The sequence below is a fragment of the Pteronotus mesoamericanus genome, unplaced genomic scaffold (assembly GCF_021234165.1).
Source record: "Pteronotus mesoamericanus isolate MK-2021 breed Mesoamerican mustached bat unplaced genomic scaffold, CSHL_Meso_final contig_1108, whole genome shotgun sequence".
Classification (NCBI taxonomy): domain Eukaryota; kingdom Metazoa; phylum Chordata; class Mammalia; order Chiroptera; family Mormoopidae; genus Pteronotus; species Pteronotus mesoamericanus.
The window spans coordinates 555,227-569,533 of NW_026555016.1; the positions used below are offsets into that span (position 1 = coordinate 555,227).

The 14,307-nt window shown below is 43.9% G+C and overlaps 1 protein-coding gene across 1 annotated transcript; it reads right to left on the reverse strand.

Moving 5' to 3' along the window:
• Positions 1 to 9,170: 9,170 nt before the first annotated feature.
• Positions 9,171 to 13,983, reverse strand: MCL1 (MCL1 apoptosis regulator, BCL2 family member). The gene is made up of 3 exons (XM_054575406.1): positions 13,182 to 13,983; positions 12,598 to 12,845; positions 9,171 to 12,060 (listed from the first exon to the last, which is right to left on the reverse strand). Exons 1-3 carry the CDS (start codon positions 13,876 to 13,878, stop codon positions 11,944 to 11,946), a joined length of 1,062 nt encoding a protein of 353 aa, XP_054431381.1. The 5' UTR covers positions 13,879 to 13,983; the 3' UTR covers positions 9,171 to 11,943.
• Positions 13,984 to 14,307: the final 324 nt, after the last annotated feature.

The following is a 14,307-nucleotide window of genomic DNA, read 5'->3' on the forward strand; positions in this document are numbered from 1 at the left end:
TGGGTTTTCTTTTGGGGTTGCCCCCTTACCCCTCTCATTTTAAAGCTAAGATTCTGTAAGGTCCCTAAGGATTCTTTCCTCTGGACACTGAGGTCAGTATGGGGTCAGTACTGAAGTTTTCAAGAAGGGGAACCTGACCCCAAGCAACCCCTTTTCCTGGCCCCACAGAGGGGACTAGTGTGGCCAGACACCTCGTTGTTGACCTCTGAAGCCCTGGAAGGACTTGGGAGAGAGGAAGCTGCAACCCAAGGCCAGGGAGATGTGGTGGAGGGGCCCAAGTTCTGGTGCACTGGGAGTCATTTAGGGAAGGACTCAGAGGAAGTGCACCCCTGAGAACTGAGGTGGGGGTAGAGTGGTGATAGGACTGATCTTGATATGCACAGGAGAGATGAAGCATGCAGAAGGCCAGCAAATTGCTGAGTGCTCCTCATTTCTGAGTGTTTGCAAGGGGACCCTGGGTCTATGTCATTGTACTTAGGGGTGAACTTGGGAGATCTTAGTTCAGCTGGGTCAGGATTCTCCCCTCCCCCTCCCAGCTTCCCCAGGGTAATTACCCACCTAATTAAGTGGTGGCCTTCAGACTAAATTTAGCTCCTAGACTTCCCCAACCCCTTGGGCCTCCCTGCTAGCAGGTGCTCACAGCTGCGGGAAGAGTCTCTGGAGGCCTTTTTTTTTTTATTTTTTTGGGTCACCGTCACCACCATAGTTCAGATTCAATATCTCTGGCAACTAGGAGTGAAGCAGAGCATAGGAACTCAGTTGCTGGCCCAGGGCATGAATGTCTCAGCCATAAGGCACCTTTCTCAGGAGCTCAGAGCTACGGTTGGATGATCTAGACAAACCTTCAGGGCTGTGGGAGGGCAGCCAGATAGAGTGAGAACCAAATACAAGAAGTGCCCCTCCACATTCTCTCCAACCAGATCCTTCATTTCTTGCTTTGCCCTTCTCCCCACTTTACAAAGAGAGAACTTCAGTTTAATTTGACAGCCTTCCCACTGGAGTAAATGAACCAGGGCGGGGGGCGGGGGGGCCTTCTTGAATCATGGAGAGTCGTGCTAGACTGGATACTGACTCTCCATGTGTGTGGTTGCAGTTTAGTCTGAAGGCCACCACTTAATTAGGTGAGTAATTACCCTGGGGAAGCTGGGAGGGGGAGGGGAGAATCCTGACCCAGCTGAACTAAGATCTCCCAAGTTCACCCCTAAGTACAATGACATAGACCCAGGGTCCCCTTGCAAACACTCAGAAATGAGGAGCACTCAGCAATTTGCTGGCCTTCTGCATGCTTCATCTCTCCTGTGCATATCACTGCACCCTGTCCTACAACATGCCTCAATTCCACCATCTCTGGTATTGGGAGTCAATTGGGTGGGGAAGTTAGAGCAGACGGGGCTTATTTTTCACAGGCAGGTGATGAAGTGTCAGCTTTAAAGGGTGGGAGGGACCTTCTACAGGAAGAAGAAAGCCTCAGGAAAGTACCTAAGACTAAGTTTGTCAACAAGAGTGGTATTGGTGTTAACCTCAAATGACAGCACACACCATCTCAGCAGCCCCCTACCTTTCTGGCACCAGGGACCAGTTTCACAGAAGACAGTACTCCCAAGAATGGGGGTGGGAAGGGGGTGGTGGAGACAGGATGGGAAGCACTGCTCACCTCCTGCTGTGCGACCCGGTGGCGGGGGCGGGGCCCTGAATCTGACTTTGGGCTGCTTGACCCAGAAGAATGGGTAAAACTCTAGAGGGAGGCGTTTCAGGGCTGAGGTCTGAAGGTAGAAAGAACTGGAGAAAAGAATGAACAAGAGTAATCCAAGTGCGTGAGCCATTGCCATCAGACCTGAGGGAACCCATCAGCCACATCAACTGAAGGGGAAGTGCAGTGATGGGTAGGAACCAGAGAGGTCAGGACGTTTTCTCAGAGAGCCACAGAGAACTATGAGCATCCTGGGAAAGAATGTCAGTAGTTACAGGGGGGATGTATTCCATTTCCGGAAGGTTCCAGTTTGGGGTTAGAATGCATGTGTTGTGCTCTCTGAGCCTTGTGTGAATCTCTTGACACAGCTCCACAGAACTCTTGGGTGAGGAGGAAAAAACTGGGGAGAGCATGCGGGGTTACTCATAAAAGGGAGCAGACTGTGTCCCTGGGACCCCTGGGCTAAAGGGCAAGGTGGCAAAGGCCCCACCCTTGATGGGAAGGGCAGGGTTACCGGCCCTGGAACCAGAGTACTCCTTTCTTTCATCCCCCCTCCCCCACTATTGATTCTTGGTTGCCTGCCTCTTTCATCACATTGTAAGGCTCCTTTTTAGCTCTCGTAGAGGAGTGGGCAAACTTTTTTTTCTAAAGGACCAGTGAGTAAATACTTTCAGCTTTGCAGGCCACAGAATCTGTGCTCAACTCCTCATCTCTGTGGTCACAGCACAAAAACAGCCACGACCAATATGTAAACAAATGGGCATAGTGACTGTCCCAATCAACTTTTTGACACTGAAATTTTAGTTTTATATAATTTTAACCTGTCACAAAATAATTTTTTCAACCATTTAAATATACAAAAACCTTTGTTAGCTTTCAGGTTGAACAAAAACGGGTACCAAGGCCAATTTGGCAGGCAGGTCGTATACTGACCCCTGGGACATTTTCCATCTGGCTGAACTGCTCTGTCCAGCCACAGAAAGCTGTTTGTCTCCCCTCTGGGCTTCAGAATACAACTGGAGAACCTTTTAATTCAGCCTTCTACCTACTGATGTCTGCTGCTTAGTAGCTTCTGCCAGGGAATTCACTGACTTGGAAATAGCTAACAGAGTAAACCAGTGTACCACAAGAATTTTTAAAACATGCACTACCTACCCTGGCTGGTGTGGCTCAGTGGGTTGAGCGCCGGCCTGCGAATCAAAAGGTCACCAGTTCAATTCCCAGTATGGTACATGCCTGGGTTGCAGGCCAGGTCCCTAGTTGGGGGCGTGCGAGGAGTAGTTGATAGATGTCCCTTCCCCTTCTTCTAAAAAAATAGATAAAAATGTTCTTAAAAAATAATTAAAAAAAAAAAGCAATCATGCAATACCTGCCCTGGCCAGGTGGCTCAGTTGGTTGGAGCATCATCCTATATACCAAATAGTTGTGGGTTCAATTCCCGGTCAGGGCACGTATGTAGGTTGCAGGTTTCATCCTGGTTGGAGTGTGTACAGAAGGCAACCAATCAGTGTTTCTCTATCACATTGATGTTTTTCTCTCTCTTTCTCCCTTCTTCTCTCTCTAAAATCAATAAACATATCCTCACATGTGGATTAAAAAATAGTAATAAAATAAAAAAATAAGAATACATGCACTATCTGACTTTTTAGTCAGGGGCCTGACCTCTTTTTCCTTAGGTTGTCAAATTAAAAAAAAACAAAACAATTACAACAGCCAATATACTAGCCATCTGGTATGAATGAATCAAAAGTATACCTGTTTTTTTTTGTCAGATCTGCAAAAGATACATTTTTTGGTGTGCCACAGAATTTTAGTAATTAGTTTACGTGTGCCACGAGATGAAAATGTTGAAAATTGCTGGAGTTAACCCTTAAGGACTATTTCCTGAAATTCCTTCCATTTGTATAGTGCTTTAAAGTAAAGCACTTAAATATATATATATATATATATATATATATATATATATATATGTATATTTTAAAGATTTCATTTATTTTTTAGAGAGAGAGGAAGGGAGAGAAACGTCAATGTGTAGTTGCCTCTCGTGTGCCCCTTACTGGGGACCTGGTCTGCAACATAAGCGTGTGCCCTAGACTGGGAATCGAACCAGCGACCCTTTGGTTTACAGGCCAGCACTCGAGCCACTGAGCCACACCAGCCGGGGCTTATCTTTACATCTTCATAATAAGAAGACAGTTAAGTCCAGCTTACAGGGGAGAAAATTAAACTTTTCCCTTACTCCTTTAGTTCTTCTGGTTGGTTGAATAATTCAAATGACATAGAGCAGATTAACAGGAGAAAATCAAATTTTAATAACGTGTGCGTGGGGAATTCACGTAAGCACGAATATTCCAAAGACAGTGCGGCAAAATGAGATATGTGTCATTTTAGTCAAGGAAAGAGAGGTAGAAGAAGGGGTGCAAAGATTTTCCACTGCAAAATATGCCTTTTTGGATATTGATTTTAAGAAACAAAAGACTCAAGAAAAACCTTTGCCTTTCCCCCAAACATCCATAATAAATTTTGGACATTTTCTCCTGTTAATCTGTCTCTCTTAATTGGATTATTGGCCTAGCCAGACGAATTTAAGATGAGAGGAAAATTATTTTTTGCTCCCCTACATAGGCAATTCATGGGTATGAGAAAGAGCAAACATTTGGTAAACAAGTTCGTATAGGGCCACGAAACAGTGGGACAGAAAGGGAAATTTAGCTCACAAATTTTTGCTGGGATCCTCCCAGTCTGTCACACTTAATTCATAATTCACCTGTGCTAGGTGGATTATGCTAAGGTTCCCTTTCTGAAAGAGGTTTTTTTTATATCTGAATCTCTTTAGCAGGTAAGGGGGAGAAAAAAAATCACACACACACACACACACACGCACACACACACACACACACACACACACACACACAGCGCCCCTCACACCGCCCCCTTCCTGAGCTTGTTGGGCTTTGTTTTTAGCTGAAAATAATCTTCATGCCAGTGTGGCACATTCTGGGAAGGTTTCCTCCAGACCCCCACAAAATTCTACCTAGTCCTTCATTCTGTTATTCAGTTTCACTCAGATAGAGCACATTTATCAAAATAGTAATTTGGGCCACAGTGATCTAGAACTTGAATGGTTTTAAGTATTTGTTTTCAAATATATTCAGTATTTGGGTCCAAGGAAATAATTTAAATAAATAATTTGGTCGTTGTTTAAGGTACACTATCATGCACAAACATAGGCTTATGTCGTACTAGTTGAGTCAATTACTAATTTCCTTCCCGAGGACAAACTTTATCACTAAGTTGTGTGTTAGTATTTTCTGTACTTTAAACAGTGCAGCTGCATTTAAAAAACAAAACCTGCATCAGGGATTGCTTCCAAATCCTCATTCTGTTATTAGAAATTTTTCTTTCACTCACTAGCATTAATATTTATATGTCCTTCAAGGTTCATAATGGGGAACCTTTAATAAGGAAGAATCAGACGTCCCTATCCTGGTTCAGACCTGACAACGAAACTTGGAGGTGAGACATGAAGGGGCTTAGGAAGCAAGTAACCCACAAATACAAGCTCTGAAAAGTCCTCATTTCGAAATACAGAAACATAGACGAAACTTCATTTCGACATGAAGTTGTTTCCCGCTTTCTGTTTCTCCACTTGCCTTGTGAGGGATTTCTGAGAAATGAACAATGTCACGTCCCATAGCCCCAGTCATTTTTTTGAATGATGAAAAGGAGACAGTTGGTACAAAGGAGCTGCCTAAACATACATAAAAAATTTGTTTTTTTATTTACTGATTTGAGAGAAACATCAATTTGTTTTTCCATTTATTTATTCATTCATTAGTAGGTTCTTGTATGTGCTCTGACGGGGATCAAACTTGGTGTATCAGATAGCGTGCTAACCCACTGAGCTACCAGCCAGGGCTTAAGCATATAGTATTAATCCAAAACCTAAGACAAATGCCCTTCCCATCAGTGGATGTGTGCCTTAGATCCGGGCTTTCAGGGCCTAAGGAAACAAACAAGCTATCCTCCCAGGAAATTTCAGTAACAAGCAGTGAAACCTAACAGCTGCTCCTTGCAGGAGCCCAGCTGTCTCTCCTCCCCCCAACCCCCTTTGCCACCAAGGACAGGAGATGGGTGGGAACTGCTCCAGGCAACCTCAGGAATGGAGGTGTGAGCTGAGGACAAAATGCATGAGAGATCTGAGCATACAGACTGAGGAATAAAATGCACATAAAAATGATGTTTCCTAGGGAAAATCCCTATCTCCCCTCCCAAATCTGGACACCTGGGAGTCCTATCAGCCTGGTAAGGGAAACTATGAAATGTGTAGCAACATTTTCAAAACGAGCTCCTTCTACTGAACAAGAAATTAATTTTTTTAGGGGCACAGAATCGAAGTATTTCTTAATCAAAATGAAGTGGAAAACTCACTTAAGCCAGGATGAAACCCAACAGTTAAACATTCTTTTCCTTGTCTGCGTCCTTGGCTCTCTTTCCCAGCACACCTTGTCCCAGGCTAACTTGAATAAACATACACATGTGACCACATGAGGGCGGGAAGAAAACCAAGAGGGGGTGGTGAAATTCTGAATGGAATGCAGGCCCAGCTAGTTAGGGGCCCAGGCTGAGACCTCTGGCACTGGCTGTGGATTTATACAAGCAGAGAAGCCAAAACAATGAGCTCATGGGCAAGAATGCAGCCCGTGGGGAAGTCTGGGCAGTCAGAGTGAACTGTTTTTTTTTTTTTTTTTTTTTTTCTTTTTTTAAACCAGGATGGGAATAGCTGTAACAGTCTCCCACGGGAACAAGATCAGGGAGTGTAGAGCCACCATTCAGTACCTGGGGGTCCAGTTAAATAACTGTGGGGGAGGGGACTGTTCCTTAATAAAACTCTGTTCTGCAGAGAGCATAGCACTCAGTCCTCTGTTGAAAAACTTGGTTATGAGAACCTAGGTGGGGAAAGACGACGCATGGCTGGTGAGACGTGTGAGCGAGCTATCGTATAGGTGATGCTCTTAAGACAACTTTATTCAAAGCAGGCCTGCCACTGCCAACTCCTGCACTTGAGATCCAGTGACGGCTGTGATCCTGAAATTGTGTGTCCAGGGCCACCACTTTAAACAAGGTAGAGGAAACAATAAAGTCTATCTTTACTTCTCAAATTAACACGATGCACCCAGCTGTGCATTTACACTGGATTCAGACCTCTGTGACCAAAAGACATCTTTCTTTTTCTACCAGTGTTTCAAATATTTTTCTAAGTCCTCAAATGGAAGAAACTGAGGAGATAATATATTCACTGGTCATGTATGGTGAAAGGGAGGAAGGCAAAAATGAAATGATGACAAGAAAAAAATTATCTACAAATCTCCCCTACAGCCGTAGAGGTTATTTCCCAACTCCAGCTTTTGTGCATGTTGTTTCCTACTCGATCTTAAGGTCCAACCTCTGACCCACCTTCTGCTTCCAAAAGTTCTCACCCTGCTGTGCCCCATCTTATTCTTACAGTACCTTTACTATAGCACTTTGTGCACTGTAATCTAATTATTTTTGTCCATGGTTATCCTACTAGATTGTGAGGCCTAATAAATATTCTGCCACAGTTGCTTTCTCATTCTATGCATTCCTTATGCACAAATTCTTCAGGATGTTATCTCCCTAAAAACAAGGACAGTCTCTTGCATAAGCACAATATAATATGCCCCAGAAACTTAACATTGAAATAGTACTAACATACTGCGCATATCCAGAGATCACCCTGAATTTAGTTGTCATGTTTCTTTCAACTGTTCCCCGGTCTTTTTTGACCAAGTTTCTCAAAAGGAAGAATTATTCCCTTTATAATTCCTGCATCCAACAGTGCATAATACATAGTAAACAGTTCATTGCCATGATATGGTAATGACTGAGACTCAACATCTGGCTTCTTAGAGCTCACTGCAGTATTGGAAGAATTTTTAATAAACTAAGGTAATCCTTGAACATGGGATGAGAGAAGGCAAAGAGTACAGAAACCAATGCCAGAAACAAGCTATGGAAATGGTTATGTATAATGGGTAAAACCCATAGTAGTTGTCTCAGCCCTAACACACTTCCCAACAGTCAGAAACTATTATTTTATGCAGGTAAAGAACAAAAGCTTGCCACTTGTATTCTTTTAACCTTACAAGAAGTATCTTTAGTAAAGAATAGGGAGTGAATTCTCAGGAAAGGTCTGTTACATCTGCCTACAGGCAGATTCCCAACCCCCATCTTCCTACATACTTCACATGCCTAAGATAACACTGTAACTTTGAAACAAAGAGGGACAAAGTTTTCAAATCTTGAAACTCATAAGCTTTTGAACAGTGTGGGAGGGTTCAATAAGGCAAAGCTCTGTAACCACTAAACAAGTGGAGGCAGAAAAAACTAGGATAAATTAAGAAACTGAAGTGGTCATCTTCAACTCCATGCTCTGGGAATTTGGCTAGAGCCATACAGCACACCAGTTGTACAAGTTATTTCACTTTACTTTTTGTAAAATTCCCCAGCTGTCACAATTTCTTTAAAGAAAATGTCTGAAACAGTATGAAGCAAGAACTGGCTCTAAAGTTGCAAAACAGGAACTGAAAGAAAGTCTGGTTGCGTGAAATGAAGGGAAGTGTTGATTATTTTGACTTGCTCAGTGACTCATGTTACCTGGTTACCAATTTTTGAGGTGTTCCACTAAGGAATATTGCCACAGAAATGGCTTCATATCAGAACACGTCAGTGGGAGCAATAGTACTGCTTAGAACTCGGGCCACAGTTTGGAGCCTTGTGTCTTGTCACCCTCCCTCCATCCCTCTGCTTTGGTATGCACTTGTACAAAACCCCTTTCTTTGTAGTAAAATGTTGCTGTCTCTGGTATTTATGGGGAAAGCACAGGATTCTGTCTACACAATCAGCCTTTAAAGGTCAGGGCCTAAAACCATTATGCAAACCTCATATTCACACATTTCCATAGTAATTTTAAGGTGTCAGGAAATACAGGATAGTTTTTGAAACTGACTTGCTTATTCTGAGCTCCTTTTTGGCAAAGGAATGATAAAAGTACTGAAACATTAATTAGTACCATGAACTGTATTAAAACTTTTAACCGGTTATTTCTTCTAGCTCCCTCAACTCAGAAAATTGAGACAGGGTGTTGAACCCTCATACTTCAACATTATTCCAACACTTGATAAGTAACAATCAGGAGAGATTTTGATTCTTGAATTAAAAAGTACAAGACCTACTCCAAATACAGCAATAATACATTTAATTAAAAGCTCAACACCTCTAATCTGAATGAAAGGAGTTATTCTGAAGGGAAGTGTCCTGTGCTCTAAGGCAAATTAGCTTTATGGGGCTGCTTTTGCTTAATTCACCTACATTTATTTGCTCAGCTGACTTCCCTAAAAGGCTGGCATAAGAGGGGGAAGGAAGACAGGCAACATTTAGAAAACACCCATACCACACCTTGTATTTGAATAAAAGATTTATTATTTTCTTCTCAGGAAAAACAGGAAGTTAGGGAAACACTATATTTTACAGCCCACATTAATTTGTAGTTGGTCCTAACCCAAACTGGTACAGCTGTCAACAATATTAGCTGTTTAACCAGAACCAAGGTGTTCACCCCTGATAGAATGTTACATGGACAACGCTAGAGGACTGAAGGTTTTTTCCCTGAGAGAAGCGTAAGACAGAAGTTGCTGAGACAGCCATCTTTCCAAGCAGCCCCTCCTTTTCCATTGGGGAGGATTTGCCTGAAGTATGTAGCTAGTCAGCACTTGGAAAGTGCCTCCTCTCCCTATAAAACCACCCACATTTTCCCAAAGAACTTGGGCTCCCTAAGCCTTCAGAGCCCCTGACCCAAAATATTACTAAGATCCTCATCATTTCAGCAGTCACACCCAGTAAATTGGGAAGTGGGGCCTCTAAATGCCACCAACTTTTATCTATGCACTTTTTTCCACAACTGGATATGGGGAGACAGGCCGTTCAGTCACCTTAATCAGATCTCAAGAATAAAAACTACATAAAGTGCTTTAGGTCCCTAGAGATAGACATGATATAAATAAGTGGTTTATGCTCAAGAATGATAAATACATAGGTAAAAATAGCTCGAGCTATGTGACCTTATGGCTCGGAGATGGGCAGGCAAGGCATTCTTCCCTATTACATTCTTAGTCACTTTATTCATGCCTATTTTTACTGGAGTCCACAGACTAAAGGTCATGTTCTGAGGCTGAAGCTTTCAGATGACACTCCCTCCCCCCGCCAAGTTTAACCAGTAGTCTTTATAGCACTCTGTACCTATCTCTATAATTTTAGGTGAGCATACGCAAATTCAAAGGATTCTAGACAAAGTCATGTAAGATATTCTCCCCTCCTCTGAAAATTCTTAAGGGGACTCTGGAAACTTCCCCCAGAAGGTAAGAAAAGCAACAACCAGTCCAAGAAAAAGGGACTCCTCCCACCTCATGACTATGACTGTTACTGTCACAGAACCCACTGTACTACCCAAGGATAAAATTCATGTAGGACGAAGGTCTGTGGACTCCTGTAGGGGGAGGGAGAGTTACTTAGGTTCATAGTGCCTAAAATTATATGAGCTAGAGTTCAGGGATGGCAAGGTAAAGACGTAGGAATTGATTTAAATATCCATAGAGGGAGCAGAACAAGCAGCATTTCAAAGAAAAAAAATAGGAAATAAATGCCAGTTCAATAGAACGAGTCTGAAATCCAAAGAGATGCCAATGCAAAAATTTAAAACAAAGTTTGGGAATCATTTAGAAATAAACAATTAAGTATTTCTTTTATTGTCATACTAGGCTTAGACCTGCGTTTAACAAGCCAGCCTAAAAAAGCACCATGGTTAGACTATAGTCTGGTTTTCCAAGCCATAGTTTTACAACTTATTAAGCAAACAAGGGATCATATGTCTCTCATCCACCTGATGTGGTCTTATACACATAATGCTAACAAGTCCAATTTGGAACAGCTGAATATCTTTTTTAAAAGTTTTGCAGATGAGCTCATGAACACAAATTTCACCAGTTAGGTCAAACAGAAGGAACTCAAGCAAGTTGTTGCCCAATCAGAGCTCATTATTTGTAAATCATCTGCCTGCCACCCCCCCACCCCCTTAAAAAGCACACCTTGACTCAATTATTGAAAATCTACATGTAACAAAGTGAAAGGATTAATTTCCATTGCTCAATTTTTCAACCGGGTTTAAAAAAAAAAAGCCCTAAAAGGAATACTTACCAAAATCAGATAGGAAAATTAAAGCCTGCATAGTTGTGAATCAGAATTGTTCCATTACAACCAGATTGAATACAATTACATCAATTGGTTCTGTATACAATCTAGAATTGAACAGGACAAAGTTTAGAATAGAAAAGCTGTAAGAAGTTCGCAACTACAGAATTTGTCAATTTCAAAAGGGTATGAAAAAACTAATGAAATTCGAGACACTCGTCCCTTTACATTTCAAAGAAATAGACTTTCTGTAAAAATATATACAATTTTTACAGACAAATACATTTACAAGTTGTTTTTATCTTTAAAAAATTGAGGACATTCCACATTGTTAACTGCAGTTATTGAGCCTTAAGTCAAGTATTCTTGGCCATTACAAGGCTAATAAACTAAATCACTCAAACCAAGCCAAGTAGAACAGGTGTATAAGTCCTGAGCACTTGGACTTTCAATTCTTCAAGAAGCATACCTGGGAAAGTTAATTCTAGAGGAAAAAAGCTTCCCTCCACACTCTGTTGGACAGTACTGAGGCTTCTAGTCATAGTTCTGTTGTAGCTTAAATCCACTTTACACACTGATATTCACTGGTATTGTTAGTGCTTCTCTTTTAACACAATAGAAGTTAATGAATTCATTGGGCATATTTAATGAACTCTACATGACTAGCCTGGCTACTGCCCACTCTCCTGTTCTAGACAAGGATATCAAGTCTCTCCACACTACCATCTTCGCTAAATCTAAAAGTCCTTCTCCATGGTCTCACGAGTTTGCCTCTTGCTGAAACTGAACTTTGCATCTTTCAGACAGAGACTCTTCGAGGGGGACTACTTTTCCCATGTCATTTATTCCTGTTGGCCATAATCCGCTTGCCACTTGCTTTTCTACGTTGCTTGGAGTCCAACTTCATAAATACATTGACTTCATAGCAGATGGATGTGGATTTGGTGCTTGGAGTTGGTTAAGAGTCAATTATTTCACATATAAGGCTATCTTATTAGATATGCCAAACCAGCTCCTACTCCAGCAACACCTGCAAAAGCCAGCAGCACATTTCTGATGCCGCCTTCTAGGTCCTCTACGTGGAAGAACTCCACAAACCCATCCTAGAAAACAAAAGAGAAAAAGCACATTTTCAAGTATGGGGGTTTCCACTGACTTACAAAAAAAAGATAAAAACTGAAATACCTAAGCCCCGCCTCTATGCAATGATGAACCAAATATTAACCCCCAGATGCAAAGACATAAATCCACTTAACATGGTGGGGGGTGGGGGGGGTTAACATTGAGGAATGTCTCTTACTACTATCCTCAGGTGATTCTTAACGGCTTCATAACTTGAATCCACTGGTGTGAAGAGTATCCAGCTGAATTACAATAAAATACCAAAAGCAAAAGACTCACCAACCAGTAAAAATAGCTACAGGAAACCAGGATTTTTGATGCAGCAAATCAAGACAGTCACACTATTGCCTCTATGGACTCACTACTTACATCAACATCAAGCAAAAAGTAGTCTGTACGTTAGAACTTGAAAATTGAGTTGTGCATCATAAAAACCTTTAGCTCTCCCCAGTTTCCCTATAAAATCCTCCATTCCATTTCTACTCCAAGGCCCCTCTTCGACCTTAAAACAAACTTACCCAGCCTCTTTGTTTGACTAGCCAGTCTCGTTTTGTCCGTACGAGAACATCTGTGATGCTTTCTGCTAATGGTTCAATGCAGCTTTCTTGGTTTATACTCTTCAAGTGTTTAGCCACAAAGGCACCAAAAGAAATAAGAGTCACAATCCTGCCCCAGTTTGTTACTCCGTCACTAAAAACATGAATCATCACTCGAGACAAAGATTTGACGTCGTCTTCATTTTTGATGTCCAGTTTCCGAAGCATACCTGAGAGGAAGAAACGCATGCGGGTTCTCACGGCCTCCTTTGTCTAAGCCAGAGCACGATTCGCCTGCCCACCCACGGCGGGGGAAATCGCTATTTGGGCTCTATAGAACTCAGGCCGACCCCAATTGAAAACTGACATCCCACCCTTTCCGGCCTTTGAACAGCGCTATTTCCAAAAGAATCGAGTGGGCGGAAACAATGACTCATGACCAGAATATTCTGGTTTCAGAAATAGGATGAGAGTCGTTTCGATACTGAACCGTTTCGGTTTCCACCCACAGTGACTAGAGCGAGAGATGACAAAAGACAGTGCAGCCTTCGTGACTACCCCCTTACCTTGGAAGGCCGTCTCGTGGTTACGCTGCACACCGTCCCCGACCCGTCGAAGGGTCTCTAAAGCTTTCCGGCTGGCGGCTGCAGACCCGCCCATTGGCTTCGCGTCCTTGGCGCCGGTCGCCTGTTCCCTAAGGTACCGAGAGATAATCTCCAGCGACTGCCGGTACAACTCATCGTCCTCCTCTTCCTCTGTTGGGGGCGGCGTCGAGGGCAGTGAGCCACCCGTAACGGAGCCATTACTGGCCTCCCCGACCAACTCCAGCAAAGGCAGGACAGCCGGCCGCTTCCCGAGAGGCTCCGGCTCGTACCCGTCCAGCTCCTCTTCGGGCGACATGATGGCGTCGGCGGCCGGGGCTTCCTTCTCTTCAGGCAGCGATGCGCGGCGGGCGGGCACGAACAGCCGCCTTACGGGGGTCGCGGTGACGCTAAGGCTCTCGGCGCCAATGGGCGAGGGCCGCGCGACCCTCCGGGCATCGGGCGCGAGTGTGGCTGGGGGGCTCGCGCCGGTGCTTCCGCCAATCACCGCTCCAGCTTCCCCTCCCCCTGCCTCTCGCCGGGCCGTGGCCTCCTTCCCCGCGGCAAGAAGCCGCTCTCCCGGAGGAGAGGCGGCGCCAGCGCCGCCGCTGCCAGCCCCTAGCCTGGCTCCCCCACAGTAAAGGTTGAGTCCAATTACTGCGTTTCTTTTGAAGCCAAACATCTCAAGCCTATGTCTCCGTCGCCTGGCTGAGAAAAAAGGGGTAGACAGCGACTGACTCCTTACTCGAAGGAAGCGGAAGTAAGGAGTGAGAGAAACGCTCCCACCGCACGGTTTTAGGGCCGGTGTTACGTTGTAACGTCACTCTAAGCAAAGGGGCGGAAGCTTCCGGAGGGTTGTTCACCCGCTAACTGGCCGGCGGTGAGGGGCGGAGCCCTAGGGAGGGGCGGGGCCTTCCGGCTCGCGGAGTCCCTCCGGACCAGTTACGTAAGGGCGGTCTGGGCGTAAGTGCTGGCGGTATCACACTCTTCCTGTGTGCGGACCAGACCTACTCAGGTGGCTTCCGTGAGCTATCATGTGGGAGCCCCTGTCTCTGCCTTTAAGCTGGAGGTTTTTCCCCATACTAAAGACTTAACCGTGCAATCACCCAGA

Excerpts from the sequence above, each read along its gene's own strand:
- MCL1 (XM_054575406.1), bottom strand. The coding sequence starts at position 13,878 with ATGTTTGGCTTCAAAAGAAACGCAGTAATTGGACTCAACCTTTACTGT. Across the intron at positions 12,846-13,181 it reads CCACGAGACGGCCTTCCAAG|GTATGCTTCGGAAACTGGAC; the intron begins GTAAGGGGGTAG and ends TCTTCCTCTCAG. Across the intron at positions 12,061-12,597 it reads TAGTCAAACAAAGAGGCTGG|GATGGGTTTGTGGAGTTCTT; the intron begins GTAAGTTTGTTT and ends TTTGTTTTCTAG.